Source organism: Rhipicephalus microplus, chromosome X (assembly GCF_043290135.1).
Source record: "Rhipicephalus microplus isolate Deutch F79 chromosome X, USDA_Rmic, whole genome shotgun sequence".
Lineage (NCBI taxonomy): Eukaryota > Metazoa > Arthropoda > Arachnida > Ixodida > Ixodidae > Rhipicephalus > Rhipicephalus microplus.
The window spans coordinates 76,114,101-76,135,709 of NC_134710.1; the positions used below are offsets into that span (position 1 = coordinate 76,114,101).

At 38.3% G+C, this 21,609-nt stretch overlaps 1 protein-coding gene across 1 annotated transcript in view; it reads right to left on the reverse strand.

Moving 5' to 3' along the window:
- The window catches only part of LOC119176676 (uncharacterized), a 322,419-nt gene that overhangs the window by 41,537 nt on the left and 259,273 nt on the right, over nucleotides 1-21,609 (reverse strand). The window contains exons 145-154 of the mRNA XM_075876363.1: nucleotides 18,435-18,504; nucleotides 16,921-17,094; nucleotides 14,408-14,580; nucleotides 12,330-12,462; nucleotides 10,029-10,207; nucleotides 1,880-2,081; nucleotides 1,684-1,739; nucleotides 1,493-1,569; nucleotides 1,255-1,424; nucleotides 173-448 (exon numbers count right to left, since the gene is read on the reverse strand). Coding sequence (XP_075732478.1) covers nucleotides 173-448; nucleotides 1,255-1,424; nucleotides 1,493-1,569; nucleotides 1,684-1,739; nucleotides 1,880-2,081; nucleotides 10,029-10,207; nucleotides 12,330-12,462; nucleotides 14,408-14,580; nucleotides 16,921-17,094; nucleotides 18,435-18,504 — 1,510 coding nt within the window. The remainder of the gene's footprint in view (nucleotides 1-172; nucleotides 449-1,254; nucleotides 1,425-1,492; nucleotides 1,570-1,683; nucleotides 1,740-1,879; nucleotides 2,082-10,028; nucleotides 10,208-12,329; nucleotides 12,463-14,407; nucleotides 14,581-16,920; nucleotides 17,095-18,434; nucleotides 18,505-21,609) is intronic.

Consider the following 21,609-nt stretch of genomic DNA (forward strand, 5'->3'; position numbering starts at 1 on the left):
AAGCCCTGTCTTTGCACTGCCTATATTTAATGCAAAGCAAACATTTAGTAGTAGACATTTCAAGCTTGTACATAATGAACTAAAGGAAGCATGAATAGAATAAGGGAAGAAGGTTGTGAAGTAGGCATAAAAATAAATTGCACCTAGATGTTAATCTAAAGTTGGTACTCACCAATGACAACCAAGTCTGCTGATGTCTCCTCGTCTCCCAGTACGCATGTGTATTCACCTTCATCTCTGATACTGGCATTCTTGATCACAAGCTTCTGGTAAGGGCCTTCGGATATTGCTTGGTATTTGTCCTGTGGCTCATCAAGTTTGATTGGCTCTCCATCTTTGCACCAAGTGACGTGATCAACTGGACGGTTTGTCTTTGTCACAAACATGGCCACGTGGTTTTCTTTCACTTCTATATCTTGAAGCTTCTCCACAAATGTGAGGTTTGGTTCTGGGGAGCAAACATATGAGAGTATAGCATTGGCCAGCCAAAGGACCTTTGGTTAGAGTCCGAAAATTAAAGTATGCACAATATTTACAGGGAAATGCTATTCACTTATGTTAGCAAAAATTGTGCATAGATATTTTTGCATCTTAATTTTTTTTTGCCAAGGATGTTCGTGAAGATATATAGCCTATTTGTTGAATAAGATAATACAAACATATTTTTTCAGTGACTGTAATAGCACTATTGTTCACAATATAACATTCCAGCTACGGGGAAAAATGTGCATCTTATTCACGACACTGATTAATAAATTTCTTTTTAACACAAAGAGGAAGTTTTTCTAGTTACACAATTTGCAGCAACTTGCATGTGAATTTAATAAATTAAGCATCTCTTAATAAAGCTGCCACTTGGCATCTTTAAGTAGTTGGGCACAGTCGTGGCAAAGTTAACAAAATTATTTTAGCATACTGCAGCATCGTGTGATGGTATTTCAAATAAATAATATTTACTAGTGGTTGGAACACTTGACGAATAGTATCGCTTTCATGGTAGCTGATATACATAAATGGAATACAATGTAAGTGCTCAATTGCTACTGCACTGTTTCATTTTTTAGTCGGCTATCTAGCTACCTTGGTCAACTTCCCCCATTGCAGTTTTTCAGATTCATCACAATATTTAAATTTTTAGTCTATTTTGTTACTTTGTTTGACTTTCCTTGCTGCAGTTTTTCAGATTCAACCCAATATTTAATTTTTTTTTTTGCCAGCCATCCCACTATCCAAAGTTCCATGTAATTTTTTTACCTTGTACAGTCACCTTTGCAGTGTGCGTGACTTCGCCTGCAGGGTTAGATGCAGTGCATGTGTACTTTGCAGTATCAGTGACATCAGACTTGGGTATCTCAAGCGTCGATGTCGACTCATCCTCCTGAATTATAATTTTTGTGCTGTCTTCACGAATGGGTTTGTCATCTCTGAAATGAATACATCATTAAATAATAATTAACAAAGTGAAGTCAAGCAGATAAGAGAAAAGGCGTACCTGTACCAGGTCACAGTGGGTTTTGGTTTTCCAGTGTACTTCACAATTAATTTTACAGTTTCTTCTTCTGTAACCACCTGAAATAATTTTAAAAAGAAATCTTTAAAATTTTATATACTTTCATTTTCTACTTTTGTTTTACTTTCATACAGTTACACCTAAACCACTTATGTGCATGATATCATACTTACAGTATCACTGAAAGTCTGAGTAAATTTGGGCGGTTCTTGCTCTTCCTTAGGCTTTTCTGCAAATGCCAACAAATCATTGCTTTTCAGAGTCTGGTACATGTACTTTGGGACTCAGCTTGATATTACGAATGTAAAGGCACATGGCCATAAAGAAAAAAAAAGGCAAGAGACTTCATCAACTTGAATGAAAACTTACCTATAACTTCCACATCAATGTGGTTTGTTACAGTCCCTTCACAGTTTTCAGCTGTGACTTCGTATGTACCTGCATCACCTGGTTTCACATCTTTTAAGACAAATGTCACATTTATAAAATTATGATCCTCTTTCGTTTTTGTGACTGAGAATCGCTTATCGTCTTTCTCTTTGAGGGTTTTATCATTCACTTTGAGAGTTACCTGGAATAAAAAAAAAGGTCAGCTTGTGTTAACACGTTTGAAGCGGCACGCTTTTTTGAGTTCTCATTTTACATGGGGAATGACCCACCAGTGGGTCATTCTGCATATCTTCCAAATGCACCATGACCCGCTGGTGGATCACACACCTATGCAGATTTCACTTGCTCTAAAAAGATGCCACTGCTACCATTGCAGCTGGCATCTGACATATTTGTTTGTCTACTACAGCACTCTCAGTAAATAGAAGTTTCTTAAACAGGCGTGGCTCTTAAAAAGTGTCTTTATAATAGTTGGGTGAACAGAATGAAATTTAATGCACTTACTCAGCTTTTATTGTAGATTTACAAATCTATGAGTAGATTTTTATTAGCTGCATTATAACAAAAGATATGCAATTTCAACACTGTTTTCTGGCATAATCCTCATGGGGACGTTAGGTAACTTCTCTTCGCCCAACACAAAAACAAGGTATGCAGCAAGATTGCCAGCTGGTCTAGCCGATGATGCGATTTGTTTTTTTTTAATGTTGTTTACCAAATTATAATTCTCGATATTCATAAAGACTTTGGAGCAAGAGCAAAACTTTTACACTCAAATTTGCAAATTATTTTGTATACGAATTTTGATGATAACAATCAAATTAGCATAATCAGCTAGACCAGCTCTCTGGCAGTCTTGCCACATATTTTCCTTTTTTGTTTGACAAAGCTAAGTTACCAAAAAGCACTGTACAAAATATGCTCTCAGAAATGGCATATCTTTTGTTTTTATCATTATTAAGCTTTATTGGCGCAAGGGCATCTAAGGCCAAAGAGCGCCAGTACAAGTGTTGTTTCATTTCGGTTATTAGTTTAAAAATTAAGACAAATGATGAGTAGCAAATATCTATGACCATTTAAAACACGGTGCATTTAAAAGGAATGTCACTTTGCTAAAACCTTCATTTCGTTGGCTGAAGTCTGTGATGATAAATTAGTCTGCAAGGCCCAAGACCCTCGCAGCTGAAGTCCTTGCCTGGGCAAGAACTGCGAAGGCTCAGACATACTTTTTATGCACCAGGCGGTACCTCACACTTGAGGCGCAGCCTGGTGGCTAGGATGGAATGATATCATTGTTAAAAATTTGACTTTCCCAAAATAATGAAGAAGTCTCTTAAGGTCAACCACTGCATCAAGTGATAAAAACAGCGCTGGATGAAGTGGGATATGATATCGATAGAGCTCCCTGAAATGGGTCAGTCGTGCTTGGTGAAGCACAGGACATTGTATAAGGACATGCACAACGGTTAAACTCTCTCCACAGTGTATACATGTAGGTGGATCAGTACCTGTCAAAAGGTGTTTATGTGTAGCATAAGTGTGGCCTATTCTGAGCCGTGTTAGAGTGACTTCGGCAAACCTGTTGAGTTTTTGTGGGATAACTTTTCTCAGCTGGGGTTTTACAAGGTGGAGTTTGTTGTCGACTTCTCTGTCCCATTCAGCTTGCCAGTGGTTACGTAGACCTCTACGTACAACAGGTTTTAGATCTACACCCGGAACAGAGTTTATATCTATGGTTTGCCGACCAGCGGCTTCTCGTGCATTCTTGTCCACTATTTCATTGCCCGCAATTCCAGAATGACCTGGAACCCAGCAAAGAACAATAGAAAGTTTTAGGTTGTAGGCTGCATAGATTTCGTTAAGGAGCTTGTTGAAAGTAGGGTTCTTGCTGTACTTGCCACAAGACAGGGCCCTGACAACACTTAAAGAATCTGTGTACACTATAGACTTTTGTACCTTGTGTTGTTTAATGTGTTGTATAATAAGCAGGATACCATAGGCTTCCGCTGTGAAAATGCTGGTATGTGTATGCATGGTTCTGGTGTCCGAGAACTTTTGTCCATAGGCTGCACAAGATACAGATGTTTGAGACTTTGAGCCATCAGAGAAGAACGCGGTTGAACGATATTTGTGTTCAAGGGCCAAGAAATATTGCTCAATGAGTGCACTTGGACAATTTTCCTTTATGATGTCTTTGAAAGACCAGTCACAAGTGACTGGACATTGCTGCCAGGGAGGGATGTGTTCGACATGGTCACTTTCCTCCAAGTCATTGAAAAAGATTGCAAGTTTTTCTACTGCAGGTCTTATTGCCAAAGGAAACGGTGGGGCGATAGAAGGACGGTTTAGGTATAACTGGGTAGTAGACACATCGTTCATAAGTGTTTTGCATGGGTACTGTTTCAGAGACATGATTTTAACTGCATAGTTGACTCCTAGATACGTGCGCTGATAGTCTAGTGGCCACTGATCTGACTCTGCATAAAGGCTGTGAATAGGGCTGGTACGAAAGGCACCAAGTGCCAGCCGGATACCTAGGTGGTATATAGGGTCCAACATTTTCAGTGCTGTCCTTGAAGCTGACTAATATACTATGCATCCATAGTCTATGCGTGACAGAACCAGGCTTCGAAACAGAGATATGAGACAGTGCCTGTCTGTCCCCCACGACTGATGCGATAAAATCTTAAAAAGGTTCATGGTCTTGAGACATTTTAACTTCAGCTGTTTTATGTGCTGGATGAAGGTGAGTTTGGAATAAAAAATTACACCGAGGAATTTTTGTTCTTTCGCAATGACTATGTTTTGTCCATTCATTAGTATGCAGGGGTCAGGATGCACATCTCGTCGTCTCGAAAACAGCACACTAGTAGTCTTGTCAGTGTTAAACTTAAAACCATTCTCGTCAGCCCATTTTGCAAGTCGGTTAACACCTAACTGTATCTGGCGTTCGCATACAGTCAAGTTACACGATTTGAAACTAATTTGAATGTCATCCACGTATACAGAGTATGATATCGCGGGTGGAATAACAGAGCGGAGAGAGTTCATTCTAACTATAAATAGTGTGCAGCTTAATACTCCTCCCTGCGGCACTCCATTTTCTTGAAGAAATGTGCGCGATAACACATTACCTATTCTTACACGGAACTTCCTTTCAGACAGGTAATCTTTTGAGATGGTAATCAACCTGCCACATATTCCGAAAGACAGTAGATCTTGCAGGATTCCGTATCGCCAGGCAGTATCATATGCCTTCTCAAGATCAAAGAAAACAGACAGACAGTATTGATTGTGTACAAATGCGTCACGTATATACGACTCGAGGAGGACAAGATTGTCGGTTTTGGATCTAGCTGTACGGAAACCAGACTGGTACGGGTCCAATATGCCGTTGTATTCCAAATAATAGACCAAGCGGCAGTTAATCATTTTTTCAAACACTTTGAGTAGGCAGCTTGTGAGGGCGATAGGCCTGTAACTATTTACCGAAGAGGGATCTTTGCCTTGTTTAAGGATTGGTAGTACTATTGCCTCTTTCCACGCAGAGGGTATTTTGCTGGTATTGAAAATCTTGTTGTAAAGTGCTAAAAGGCAGTTCAGGGTTTCATCAAGGAGATTTCTGATCATTTCATAAGTAATTGTATCATAACCAGGAGCAGAACTTCCACAGGAACCAAGGGCGAGCTTCAGTTCATATACTGTTAGTGGTTTATTGTATCCGTCTGATCCAGGCTTGTTTTGGCACAGAGGTACACTTTCAGCTATGCTTTTGTGGCGTAAGAACTTAGTGGTATAGTTTTCTGAGCTTGACATTTTCTCGAAGTGTTTGCCAAGAGCGTTTGCCTGTTCTTCTATTGTATCACCGCAGTCATTCACCAAAGGGAAGGGATTTGGGCCTTGTCCTTTAAGTTTATGCACCCTATTATAAACTTTGCTGACGTCTGTGTAGGAGTTTATTGAGAATTTATAGCGTGTCCAGCTTTCCCGTTTGGCTAGACGGCGAACACGCCTGCCATTCGCTTTGCAACTTTTAAAGGTTATCAAGTTTTCTGCTGTTGGGTAGCGAGAAAAAGTCCTCCATGCTTTGTTTTGCCGTTTTTTAGCAATTTCACACTCCCGATTCCACCATGGCTTTGTGTTAACCTTATCATTCCTGGACTGCGGTATGCACTTTTTTGCACAAGTAAGAACATATTCAGAAATATAGTTGGCCATCTCTTCTACTTCCAGATGGTCTACCTCCTCGAGGTGTAGTGTACATAGCTCTCTGAATTTCACCCAGTTTGCAACATGAAAGTTCCACTTTTTAGGATAAGACGGCCGGTCAACCCGTTGTTTTGTTACTAAAAGAGTTGGAAAATGGTCACTTCCATATGGATTATTAATAACTTTCCAATCTAAGTAAGGTAGGAGTGACGGTGACCCAATGGCTAAATCTATGCATGAATATGTATTGTGTGTGGTACTGAAGTATGTTGTCTCTGCCTTATTGAGCAGACAGGCTCCAGATGCGAGAAGAAAGTTTTCTATTGCACGACCTCTCGCATCACATTTGGTATCACCCCATAGCAAACTGTGAGCATTAAAATCTCCAATTAACACATATGGTTCTGGAAGCTGATCAATAAGCTTTTCGAACTCTGTTTTATTGAATGGTTCGTCAGGGGCTATGTAGATCGAGCAGATAGATATAAGATGGTTGAATAGAATAGCGCGAACAGCCACAACCTCAAGAGAGCTTTGTAGCACAATGTGCTGGCATGCTACGCTTCTTTGTGCAATGATGGCCACACCTCCAGAAGAGAAATTGCCAACATTTCGATCCTTACGAAAAACCACATATTGATTTAAGAAATTCACATGAGTCGACTTCAAATGAGTTTCTTGAACACAGAACACTTTTGGCTGATAGTCATTAAGCAAGTCTTTGATATCATCTAGGTTATTAAATAGGCCTCCGGCATTCCACTGTAGTATTTGTGTGTCCATTTTAAATGTGTTTTGTGTTGTGTGCTCAAGGATGGAAAGTAAGCTCATGGACAAAACTGAATGGTACCATAACCGAAAACGAAACTTATTTTACAGGGCTTTTTGGAGGCCCTGTAATTTGTCTTTTGTCTTTTTTGGAGCGGTCGAGAGAAACTTGCCGCTCCTTCGGCGCTGCAGGTGCCGTTTGACTGGCGGTTGTGTCCATAGCTTCATGAGAAGCGTTGGACCGTCGCTCTGCCGAGCACGCTGTGCGTAGCTTAGGCGGCCACCTGATGCTGTCGTGGTGCTGCCCCCTGTTGCACCACTTCAGCAAATGATTTTGTTGCATAGAAAGGGGAGACCCGATGCCTTGCTTCGCGGAAACTGATGTTGTGGGTGACTTTCATGGTAATAATTTCTTTTTCTTTTTTCCATGCTGTGCAGGATCTAGAATACGCCGCGTGTTCTCCATCGCAGTTCGCACAGTGGGGTTCGGCCTTGCAGTCATCATCTGCAGAGTGGCCTGTGGTACCACACCGTGCACAGGTGAGCTGCCCACGGCAACTCTGAGAAGCATGTCCGAATCTTTGGCACTTGAAGCAGCGCCGCGGATTCAGAATGTAGGGTCTCACAGACAGTTTTAGGTAGCCGGTAACTAATTCTTGCGGTAGTGTGGAGCACCCGAAGGTCACAATTATGTGCTTGGTTGGAGTTTTTTTGTTTTCTCTTCTCACTACGATACGCTGTACGTGAATGACATTTTCGTCCTTCCAGCCAGCCAGAAGCTCATCATTTGTTAGGTCTTTTAGGTCATCGTCTGACACAACGCCTTTGACAGTGTTCATCGTTCGGTGTGCAGAGACGGTAACGGGCTTGTCCCCAAATGCTACTAATTTTTCTGGTTTCTGAAACTGTGTCTTGTCTTTAACTTCTACCAGCAAGTCTCCGCTTGCCATCTTTGTAGCCTTATAGCCAGTTCCGATAGTCTCGGTTAGGCACCTGGACACAAGGAATGGGGAGATGTTGCGAGCTTTTTTGTCCGAGTTTTCGCAATGAATAACGTGGTACTTAGGGAAATGCTCTTGTTTTTCCGAAATCGGCATTACATTCGCTTCGGTGCGCCACCTTTTGAAGGGACGATCAATGGGTAAGGGGTTTCGTGATCCCATAGAAAAGTGCAGTTCCTTCAGTAATGGCGCCTACCACCCACCACGGAGCCCAACAAGGGGACGTGGCAGAACATGTAAACATGTCTGCACAATGCCAGTAGTACGCCACTGCCATAACCTAATATATCTATCCAAGTTTGGATATTTACACCAGGTTAACCCTTGCTGCCAGGAAAAATTGGAAGTAAAATGAAGTGAAGAGAAGACAGGAAAGATGTAAAGTGAGAACAAAAGACGAAGATGTAGGGAGAGAGAGATAGGAAAAGGCGACTGCTGATTTCCCCTGGGTGGGTCAGGCCAGGGGTGCCGTCTACGTGAAGCCGGGGCCAAAGGGGTGTGTTGCCTCTGCCGGGGGGCCTTAACGGTCCAATCACCCAGTGTCGGCTCAACCCCCAGGATCCCCTTTTCCCCAAACACGGCAAAGCCACGCACGGCTAGGCGTGGGAGGGAGTAGAAACTCCCCCGTTAGCTCGGGTCCGTGGTGTCGCTACACACCAAACGCCTGCTTTCACAGGTGCCCCTGCGGGGTCTTTTGTTTTTATGCAGATAATAAAATTCTACATGAAAATTTAGAACCTGCAGAAAAAACTGAATAAATGTATTAAATTCCATTTACTAGTTAACCTGACTAATAAAGAAAAATTTTTCAAGACCCACATCTCCCCTTGAATTAAACAAGCGCATCTAATGTGATCAGTTTTCTGCTTGAATGGGAGATTTTCCTAATCTGCAAGTGCGCTTTTCTGCGATAAATATTCCTCTACTAATGGCGGCACCGATAGTGCTTCAAGTCGAAACAAGATCCCACTTGGCTTATCTATTATACGTGGCTATATCAAGACAGCGAAGTCAACATTTACCATGTCATGGCACAAACTGTGCTCGAATACATTGCTTTTAGTAAGAGCCTAGCTGCCATTTGTAGGACAAAGTGCATAGCAGAGAAGCGCACTTGTGGATTAGGAAAATCTCCTCTATCTCACCGTATATGGAACTCCAATTAAATGTAACAGATTTTTCTGGTCCTTTGGAGTTTCACTTAATGAACGTCTACTGTAATTCAAAACACAAAATAAATTCAGTTGCACTTACAATGTTTTTTTAAATTCTGAAGTAGAGTCACATCTGTGAAATTAGATTATGGTTGTACATTATTGACTGTTTTTTTATTTGTATCATTTGATAGATACTTTGTAGGTTAGACCCAGAGAAGGAGCTCTGTCAAAATTTATGGGAATGCTAATAAGCTTTACCAATGAAAGCAATCGTAACACTTCATAAGAAACATGGTTCTAGACTGCAGGCTAGAAAGCTAGAAAAGCAGCGAAAGCTAGAAAATCTGCCTTTCAGAGCCTTTTATAAACACTCATTGGGTAACTGCTGCAAGCACACTTGCTTGATTGATTCCCACTACGGCATTAATAATAAAAATTTTAGGGTAGTAGGCCGGCATTCGCTATACTATTTTCCATAATTCTTACGAGAAGCATGGTATCCGCTATACTATTGTGAGCAATTTTGTGCCAATTGTTTATGCAGTGGCTGATAACGATGAGGAATTGTGCCTGAAGTTAATAGGTGAACAAAAACAAGGTTTTGTAATGGGTTGGAGCATTGGACGACCCACTCGTTACGCTATTTACATTTTGCGACGACTGCTTGTTTTTTCACTGCTTTAAAACAATTCATCAGTCGTATTAACGCTATTGCTTTCCCGACATCAAGCCTGCCTATGGCAAGTTTGACAACAAGTCACAAGCACTGGCTTGGCTTAGTGGTAGAATACTGAAATAGCACCCAGCAAACCCGGGAACGAGCTCCACTGTGTCATTGGTACGAGGTTTTTTTTCTGGTTTCGCGCGATGTGGTTATGAACACCAGTGGTGGCGGACAACTACGACACTGCGCGAGACTTGAGTTGTCATCTCAAAACAACTTCCACTGTAAAAGATGTATTGTATTGAAATAGGCAGACAGCAGATGCATACCTCTGGCTCAGGAGTTCCAGTAACCTTTATGACAAGAGTTAGTGTGCTTCCTTCATCAACCCTCAAGTGAGGCCGTAAAGGTGATGAAAAAATTGGGGGAATTCCTTCCGCCAGTATATCCAGCAATGATGATGACCTCGATACTGTGCGTCTGGAAATTGTCTGCTCACTGATGAATTCTGAAAGACCAAGAAACCAAACGAACATCAAACTAACACAACAATTTCTCATCTTCCCTTGTAAGCACATGATGTTTCCAACCATTTTTTCTTCTCCCTGTATGAGTTAATTGGCAAGAAGGTACAAGTTTATCTCGATGGAACTTTCTACTAGGCAAGAGGCTGAGGCCTTGATCTAGATTTGTTCTGGATTAGGTACATTAAAACGTACTCAGTGGTTGATGCAATTACAATTTTCATATGATTTGCTATGGAAACTCCTTTGATATTACTTGAAATTTCAATAAAAGCCACATTTCATGCAAAAATACAAATCTTTGGGCAACTTTGTCAAACAGTGCAAAAAAAAGGACAAGGCCGAGAAAGAAGTCAGTGCACCATTCATTGCCTTGACAGAGAAAGAACTTTGGTATATGTCCTGTGCGTACGACCTTTTCAAGTGATGTAGACTGCCTGCACATTTTATTATATATTTTTTTGTGAATAGTGTTGAACAGCCCAAAAAAGGACAAGGATAAAAAAGAAACACAGAGAAGATGTGGTTCTCAGTTGATGCGTGAGATAATTGGGACAGCAGAAATCACGAGACTTGGCGATAACTGCGCGAGCATCCTGTTCCTTGCCTTGAGGAAGAAATAAGTTTACTATACGTTCTATGTGCATGGTTGCCGCAAGTTATGTAGGCCGATTCTACATGTTATTATGCATCTTTTTGCGAATAGTGCTTTGCAATCTTTTTGTTCATGTATCTTTTTATTTACATTCGTTTTCTTTTCAGAAATAAATTTCACTAGTAAGCAGTGCTTGTCTGTGTTTCTTTCTGGTCCTTGTCCTTTTTTGCACTGTTGGACACTACATTTCATGTACAGATATTGTGGGTACTCTGCTCGGTTCCCAGAGCTCCAGTGATATCTACATTGATTCCAGTGTGTTTGTTCAAATTCAAGTGTAAAAGCTACTTGTCACAGGCATAAGTAAGTGTTTTTTTTAATAAGCTGAAACTAATAACATTAACCTGTCAGGTGTGATTTATAAAGAACTGTCTGTAAATGCATCACATTCACACGAGATTAATCCAATTCACTGAATGCTCTATTGCAACAAAATTGATTTTATAATATATTGATTTGTGGGTTTTACAGGAATTGATTTTAATTAGACTGCTATTTAACATCTACGCATCTTAAAGCCATTCCTGTTCTGCTTTTGCATAAGTATGACAATACCTTTGGCTAGAAGTATAGTGCAATTTCTTTCTAGGTTATATTCATTTCTAGGAAACAAAAATTATACTTCTGATGTGGCTTGTGGAAAGCAGTGCATCAAATGACTCATCAAACATGCTAGTGCCTTCAGGAAAGTAATCATATGCAGCAATACTCAGCAAAATGAAGTTAAGGAAAAAAGCAGTTATTACACAGGAGGTTCAACTAATGCAAACCTTAATATATCTTGCTCTTTCTTAGCTACCAGCCAACACAATTAGTGAAAATTAGTCACGTACACAAATGTGTACTATCTACACAAATGTGTACAAAAAACAAACATGAGAACTGTTATGCATCAAATCTGTAGTGATGCCTGTTGTCAAATATCCTGCTCTTATGTTCTGCATAAAAATAAAAAAATGAAAGAGAAAGAAAAACATAGGTGGCCGCACCAGATGGCACATACTAGTACTTCTTATAGAACTGTGCTTAATAATAGCAGTCTCATCAAGGTACCTAACAAGGATAGTAGTGCCTCTGACACTGTTCGCCTACCATGTGCCACCATGAGGGCCAGCCAAACAGGCTTTTTTATTGCATTATTTTGTGGGATACTGAGAGTAATATGCTTATGCTATGAAGTATAACCCTTTCTGATAATAAATATAATTACAGAGGGAAATATAATCTCCCCATCAGTGATATGATGAAAAACATACAAAAAAAGAAAACAATAGGAAATGGAAACCCACTCGTGTATTCATTCTAATAGGCTCTTGAAAACATGTTTACTTATTTACCTGTGTGAGAGGTGTGTGCTGCAACGGCAGCATTGAAAGCCTTAGTTTAATGCCATAATGCATAAGGTGCAAGTGCATTGAAAACTATTGCTAACAGGGCTTCGATTTTCTTACCTTGAACTGTTAAGTCAGCTGAGCATGATGCAAAGCCTGCTGGGTTCTTGGCAACCACAGTGTATGTCCCTGCATCTTCTGGGAAGACTTCATTAATGACAAGGGTGCTGACATTTTCTTCATCATAATAAATCTGAAATACAAAGATTTTACTATTTTACTATATTAGTTTTTAGACAGTTTTTACTATAGTAGCTTGAAAGAATAGGTTATGTTAATAACTTTTCAGTAATCATACCTTGAAGTAATATCATGCAGTGGTCAGTTTTTGCAGTGTCGTATCTTGCAGTGTGTTTTGAGGATAATATGCTTCCAGTTCAGTTTGTAAAAGCTATGCTCATTTTGTTTTTCACTTCTTTCATTACTTACGACATAAGGAACTGAAGCTATTACATAAGGGGAGGCATTAAGATGCTATTTAATTGCTCAAAAAATTGAAAGTAAGAAAAAATAGCAGAAATTTGAAGAATAAGAAACAGTACAATGCAATATTTAAATTATACAAATCAAATAGAGCTGTTGTATAGTGGCAATAATCATAGTCCTAGGGTCATAGTAATGATTCAATTCTTATTATATCAATATAAAAGTAGTACATACATCAGTTTACATGGTACTTCACACATTTAAGCAGTAAACTTTGATATTCCTCAAAATGTTATATGCTTCATTCTGCAAAATGCTATGTAATTTGGGAAATTTCTGGCAGTCTGTATAAGTGACAATGGGTTCTGGGAGGAGGTTCCATGAGGCTATTGCATGAGGCACTAAGGAATTGCTGATTGCAAAAGTGCAGCAGGAAATCTCATTAAGGAATGGCTGTGATCAATGCAAGAAGAACTTCTTACCAGTTGTTTTAATAGCGCGAATCTTGAGTGCAGGTGGTAGTAAAAACACTGGAGTACACATATGCAGGATATCAGATGAAATCATTTAAATGAATGCAAAGTTGAGCATATTCAAGTTTTTATCTGTTGAATGTTAGATAAGCAAGTTTTTTAAATCTTTAGTGAGAAATTTTAAGTAATATAACGTAGCCTAGTGTGCATGATGAGTTGGGTAAAAATTCAAGATGATAATTAGCAGGGTCAGAGTCATTTCTAGGCTCAAACAACTAAGCTTCATTCAGACTATCCAGAATACTGACTGTGTCAAATTACATAAGTATTAGGGAAAGTTTGGAAAACTTGCTGATGAAACAATATTTTTGAGCAGTTCTCTATTAGTTTGGTGAGGATGAGCATGTGAGTGAGTGAATGAGGTTAACTATACCATCAGCAGTAACTTCAATTTTTACCAGTAGTTGGGATAAAGTGTCTGACAGCTGTTCAGCTGAAGTTGGGTAGTTTGCCATAATTATTGAAGAGAAGTAGTTGCTCAGTATATTAGCACCACCATTTTCAGTGCGGATTCAAGAATCATTAGTGTTTACTAGGTAAATTTAATTAGGCATGGGCTTTAAAGAAAGGTTATCTTATAACTTCTTTGGGTTACATTAAAGGATTAAAAAGCAAGTCTGATGACAGAAATTTCTGTATCTTAAGATGGTGCTTTGTGGACACGCAGTAGTTATGTTCCCAAAATACAGGACTGTTATCCACTCTGGCTTTTCTATAGAGGCATTTATGTTACAACTGAGAAGCAAGTTTATATATTATTATTCTTATTAAACCATTGATTATTTTTAATAAGGTTTCACAAGAAGGTCAAGACTATATTTGTTTTCAAAAATCAGGAGCATAATTTTAAAGCATTCCTTATGAGTAGAGAAGATCAACGAAAAATTTAGTCCTTGTAGATGCACTTAATTTCCATTTTTTAAATTTGTGTTTCATTACTTTTTATATTGTTTTTTGTTGGAAACTTGTTTGAGACGAAGTGATGTCCTTATGTGAAAGAGGTTATGATTCTTTATTTCTGTCAGGAAAGTTGCACTCACTATCTTATCAGTGAGGTGTTGATAAAACATCATTCAATTCAATTCATTCTATGAGCAATGCTGGTTCAGTCACAGTTCTTACCAATTTATTAAACAGTTGTACACTTGAGTTCAATAATGAAAGGTATGCACCACTCACCTCAAACTCTGTTGTTGACTTTATGATTTTCGTCTGCTTAAACCAAGTGACATATGGCCGTGGGTTACCCTGTACTTTGCACTGAAATGTTGCCGGCTGTCCCTTTTCAACTTCTGTTGGCTTGGGCCTTTCAACGAATTTTGGTGCGGTCATTTTTTCACCCGGAGATAGTTCTTCAAAGAAAGAATCACATAAGTTTGATGACAGTTGTCTAGGGTATAATTTTAATCTTTGGTAAATATAAATCTGAATGATTTTTAAACACAGCATCAAGTGGCTATGTATCATGTCCAAGGCATTCTGGAATATCAATGAGTTATTGTTTTGCAAGAAGGAATCTTGCCATGTGCCTTTATTTATTTCTTTCTTTATTAATTTTTTAATGGTGAAACCCACATAAAAATAAATAAATAAAGGTACATGACAATATCCTTGTTTTTTAGATGCTCAATAAATTCTACTCATGTGGTAAATTCTTTATAGAACACACTTGATAATTTTACCATCTGACATGTTGAACAGTGTACTAATCTTTTAAATCATGGAAATGTAAGACAAGTTCAGTAGGAATTGCAGTGCACAGGTTGATGTAAGTGGTTTTTTCGACTAAAATACACTAAAGTAAAGACTTGGTCACCAACATGAGCACAGTTACCCCAAGTCCACAATGGGATTGCTAAAAGAAGGTAATAAAAAGCACTGTTCATACAGTCAACTATCATTAATTTGTCAACTCATTAAGTCGACTCTCATTGTTCATACAGTCGACTCTAGAAGGGACCTCTGAATTTTGTTTGAATTATCAAGATGCTTGAATTATCAGAAGTTTTTAGACAAATGACTCTGGGTGGGGTGACACCACATATTATGATTAAGCATTTATTTAATCACATTTCAAAATTTTTAATACCTTTTTAAGCCCTAACTGCACACACTGAACAGAAAGTAGGGATATAAAGTTGGCAAGTTTATTGGCCATTTACTGCTGATAAGACCTTCTAAAGAAATCGTGCATAGCCAAATGCTTTTTTTCCTATAAGTATGTGCTTTCAGCACAAAGCTCTCTATACCAGTTGAGAAGCATCACGGTTTACCATGTGTGTGCTTTGTTTCAAACATTCGTTTACTTGCAAAGCCTTTTTCCTTGAAGGCCTCAGGTGCTTATTTTTCATTTTTAGACTGTTAGGATTATATAAGCACACAAATTTTTAAATGTTAGTGGGAAAGCAACTGATATTTTCTGTTATAGACCTGCAAAAAGTATGAATTAACCGAATGATGGAGTCTGAATTAAGAAGCTTTTAAATACACTGAAAGAATAGAAAGAATAGAAGGCCAACCAAAAAATTGAATTTTGTTTGAATTAATCAAAAGTTAGAATTATCAGAGTTTGAATTATCGGGAGTTTATATTTTATTGGCTCTACTATACATTCAGAATTTCATGCCATTAGTTTTTATTTGGAATTAAATATTTTAATTTCAATCCTCTCAAATGGATTTCAACAAGAAAAACATAAATCTGCAGAACAGCATCTCTCCACCAACTCTTGTCATTATGTGCTTTATATCTTAGCACACAACAATAAAAGTATACCATTATCTTTCATAGTATAGGTAGCATGAGCTGGTGCCCATATTTCTTATGTCAAGCTTTATTTTCAACTGTTTTTAATGTTAAGGTTAACAACTTCTGCAAAGAAAGTAAAAGATATATTTGCTGCCTAGAAAATGTAAAAAAAAATGTCACTGTTTCTGCTTGTACATGTGTGTTTTACTGGCCAATACCCCCTTCAGGCACGAAATATGATGCACTGTCTGCAAGTTCGTGAAATTCGCATGGAATGGTTTCAAGGCACTATGTAATACACTCCAGGAAAGGAAATGAAAGAATGTGTTTTGTGTGAGTTTAAGTAATTAATGTTAACTGGCATGCAATTAAATATCTAATTATCTTATACTTTGTCAGCTAATATTTTTGCATAAAACGAATCGATTATTAGGCCTAAAACACATGCAAAGTGTGTTTTTTGGGTGTACTCATTTCGAAAAAAGAAAAAAAAATTCTTGACATTGGCCCTGGAGCACGGCATGTTGAATGATTGTTGAACATGGTAGTGTCTCCAGCAAAGTGATCCTCTGTAGCAATATGCAGTGCACTTAAGTTCAATGAGCATTAGTTGTGCACTCAGAATGCCTGCACAAATGTGCCTTCTTCCATTCGAGCCATTGAAGGAAAATGCACTGTGTCTATGTGTATGAGTACGATTGTACACACCATCGGGGCAAGGGTGTACATCTCAGGAAATGCCAGCTCGCCCATCAAGCAGTTCTGAAGCATGTGAGTGGGAGAGCTCAATCTCAATGTATGTGTATTGGGACAGTCAGACCACACTCAATTATAATTTTGACTGCAGTATTTCAGGCATTTCAAGTTAGCTTTCTTGCCCTCAATGCTGAGATGAATGTGTCATAAAAGGAAAAAAAATAAATGAACACGTAAAAAATACTCACTCCCAAATACAGGTAGTTTGCCTATTTTTTCTTCCAAAACTTGATCCAGAAGGCGATTGTAAGAAGCAACATCTTCTAAGATGGACTTTGGAACTATTCCTTTTTCTTTCGTGATAGTCTTTCGTACAAGCCATCGTTCCTCAGTTTTTCGTTCCACTAAAATAACATGCTCACCTAAAAGAAAAGTAACATATGAATGATTTTATGCTGTTTTCTCTTAACTCCTTAAGTGTAATAGTGTTTAGAAACATTTGTGAAACATATCACAATGACTTTCTGTAACTTTCTGTAATAAAATTTCTGTAATAAAATTATGCAATTATAAAACTTTCTGTCATAAATTTTAAAGGTGATTCTGATTGAAAAATGTAATTTTTATATACATGTTTTCTTTTTATTTTTACTTGCTGTCTCAAGTTTAGTTTTTCTGCTTTCTTGATGAAAAAAATTAAAAGTGTAGTTTAACTGAAAGTTCGCTAAAATCACGTTTAAAGTGGCCATTCAAATCTAAATGCAGCTCATTATCTGGAGTCCCCTAGAAATTGTCACCTGGCTGCTTGCAATTGCATTTTGCATGAAGAGTTCACGAAAGGCACATGATTAAAGTAACCATAATTTACAAGGTCTCATGATAAAAGAAATCATTTCAAAAACCATATTTCTGCCACATAGATGGGATTTAATTTCTACATTTAAAATGCATTTTCCTTGAGACGCAGTTGAGGGCAACTTTTTGAGATTGGACATCCTATTTTTGGTACTTCTGATGGCCAGACCAGAATGATATTTTTTCCACACATATATTAACATGTGGAGAGCGCAGGCATCTTCTTTAGAACCTGTTATCTCTTATATAATCAATATGAATCTTTAGTAAGCAATTAGTATGAGCTTAGCTTTTTAAGACTTCTCACATTATATTTTTGCTTGTTCATGTTATACACACTTTCTCGTTACTTATTTGCATTCTACAGTTACTGTGGGTCAATATGAGTTATTAACAATTCATAACCATAAATGTTTAGAGGCAGAAAAAGTGTGCCCAAACAGAGCTATATTTCACACATTGTCGTGGTACAAAATGAAAACTATATATAAAACTGATTACGTATTTAAAAGCAGCATGAAAATATATAAAATCAGCAAAAATGTCATTGCTTTAGGCTATAAAATAAAAACTTTTTTTTTCCAAATAGCATCTCCCCTTAAGCTACAGTTGTTGCTTGTTCAAAGAATGCCCAAGCCTTCCTTTGCCTGAGCTGTTTAAATTTAACTTCTAAAATTGACCAGCAGTGAGTAGAATAATGAATGTTTCATTTAGTGACATTTATTGTGCTAATGCCAATGTATTATAGATGCATTTTTATTTTTCTTTAATGAAATTCAATAACATATTTATTTATTTAACTGATATCATTGTCCTTTAATGTATTTCCACATCTGATTTTTGGCTTGGTATAAGGAGCATATAGATTGCTGTGATTACTTTTTAGAAGTATTAAAAAAATGTTTACCTTCCTCAAGGTCTAAGCCATCTTCCTCTTCTGTGATGTAGGTAGTGATTGCCACATATTCAATTATTTCCTGCATAAAAATTGAGATTGAAGTGTCTATTCTCACTTTTTTTTTATACTTTCTCTGTAGTTACACAGCTTGATATATACTAACACCATAGATTTTGTATATTTACTCCTTAAGGTGTGAAATGAGAGATCAAGGCTTTTACTATAATGATTTGTATGCACAATTACTCAGGGTCAGTGCATTGTGTCACAACGAATGTGGCTGTTGAAAATAAAGTTTGCTTCGATTTTCATGTTCCAGTCAGAATTACGCCGATATGATATGAAATGATGATGGTGGAAACAAAAGTATGTGCATTACTTAGCCTTGAAAAGTGCATTTCACCACATGAGAGCTATACATGCACAGCATGCAACTAAGCCTGAAAATCGGCTATATTTTGCATAGGAACCAGTACATTATAATTAATACTCAGAGATAAGCGTAACGAATGTTAGAGGCTGAAACGAATAATGACAAAGAGTCAGAATAAATAAAGAACCAACAGCAATCATCGTACAAAGTATGTTTTGTTTTTTGAATATTTACATCAAGTCCTACATGCGGGCTTCTTCACACACCTCAGTCAGTGTAACTAATGTTGAATTCCAATGGCGGAGTAAGAGCAAGTTTTTCTGCTCCTTTCAGAGCAAGTGTGTTCCAATGACAGAGTGAGAGCGAGAGTCAAAAGTTCCAATGAGAGAGCCGGAGGGGATTCAGAGCGGGAGTCCCTCCGTGGAGCAGGAAAAACTGCTCCGCCGAAATCGGTGGAGTGGACCGGAACTCAGCGTGGCGCATTTCCTTTAACACGTTTGCCTGCTTGGGGGCGCGGCTGGCGCGGCGCGAGTTGTGTTGATAATGGCGGACGGCACGGACGGCTCGGCTACCTCGGCAAAGCGTGCGGCAATGCTTCTGCTACTTGATAGCGACAGCAGACATCGTGGACAATAACTGTTGCACGCTTGGCGTGATATCCATTCCACACAGGTGAATAGCGCTGAACAAGCAAACGAACGATGCGGTGATGCTGGTAAACCACGTGGGAAACAGACAGCGGAAAAGACCACGCGCAAGGTATCCTGGGTAACGCGGCAGCTTCCGCCTTGTTCCAGCAGGGCGGGTTGTGTTCCGATGGCGGATTTGGAGGATTTGCTCTACGCTAGAGTCGAGTGCTCGCTCGCGAAGTCGGTCGGCTGCACCGACTCCGCCATTGGAATTCAACATAAGGTGGCTGAGCTCATACTCAAGCCACTGGAGAATTTCAACCCTACATGTCCATAATGAAGAAGGTCTCAGACAGAGATTCTCATGGGTTCACACATTGCTTGTCTCAAATGCGTAAAGTGTCTGGAAATTTCACACTTACGAGATTTTGTCAGCACAGGCGGCATACCTTTAATGTACCTAATCTTTAAGTTTGCCTATGCTTTTTACTGAAACAGCCCAAAAAAATACATAGGTCAGCAGACAGAGTGGGACACCTGCTTGGTATGTCGTCCAACGTGTTTATTGTTCTGCTTGATTGAGCCATGAGAAATAAACAAGTATAAATTTGTATTCCTCCACTTTTCCCAGAGCATGACAAAACAACTTCTTGTAATATTTTTGTAGACCAATTATTAAAAATGATTTAATATAGGATCAAAAGTTTGTTGTTATTAATTACTGAAGCAGAGTATTGTACTGTAACAGTGGTTAACAATTTTATTTTTATACTCAGCCACTGGACAACAGTGTTACATGCTGATGAAAGCTTTACTGGTGAAAAACTGTACATGTGTTTCCTAAACAAATAAGCAAGAAGATATACATTTCTTTGTTACTATTGTTAAAACAAGTCCTCAAGTGTAAAGCATATGCATTTAACCTTACGAATCGACATTTTGATCTTTTTGTCAACTGTCCTAATTAAATTGTGACAATTCACTCTTTTTTTCTTATAAGTATCTTATAGCTTGTTTTTGTGAAAGAAGGCCCAAACTGCATTCATGACTTGTATAAAGTGCTAGCACTGTGTGTGTTGATTTAAGCAATTGGCAAAGAAAGAAACTCCTATGCTTTTGAAACTACAATTTTGCTTTTTACTCAATGGGAAGCTTTTCAAACACAGTGAGAACAGCTATGTGCTCATTATTCATTATGTAATTATTTAAGTCCTTTTTTCTCAAGTGACTCACTGTATGGCATATATAATCTTCAAATAGACTAACTGGTATGCTAATATTATATAATAAGTGCATAAAACTAATGCTAGCCTTAGGTATGGTTAGCATAAAAAAGGGAACTTCTAAACTTGTGATTAAATGGACAGTAAAGAAAAAAATGATCTATCTCGTATTATTAGAAAGCAGTCCTTTCATGAAACAAAGGCACCACTCTGGGCACAAGACGCTTGGTAAGCAAGAAAATAGGCAAAAGGAAAATACAGCTAATGCAACACGTTGAGGCTCCTTGCTGTGATGTCATTTTTACTGCGCGTTATAGAGCCCACACAATTTTTATTGGCAAAAGTTATGGTGCATTGTAAGGGAGCTTGATGCTTGGAATAGCAAGTTTTATGAAGTTTTCTAAAGCCAATGTGGCCAAAATAAGAAAAAACACATTCTGTGACTTAACCATGATCACTGGTATGGCTCATAAGAAGTTTTCATTATTAGTGAAAATGGCTCTATGGTAGCATAGCATATTTCAGAAAGTGAGCAGTAATGTTTGAAATTGTTCATAACCTGGAGGAGGGGTAATCTGATCTCTCAAGCTGTGCAGCACTATCTATAATATGCCGCTACGTTAAACATCCATTTTTTTTTTCATCAGATATGACAGCTGACAAAATATACATGTGTCATTTAGAAGTGGCCACAAAAGAAGCTCTCAATTCTAGTTTCATGTGGGAATTATATGGATGTTTGTATCATAATTACAAAAGCACCTTTTAATAAAAGGGTAGCAGCATAAAAATTTGGCAGACACAAAAGAGGCCAGCCAAACAAGTAATATACACATGAATAGTGCACCTTGCCTTATTGGTCCTTGTCTCAGCTTAATGCCATTATGCTGTCATAGTGAACTAATATGTCGAAACAGCTCGCACCAACACCTTTTAGATAGTTTGCTAAACATTTTGCA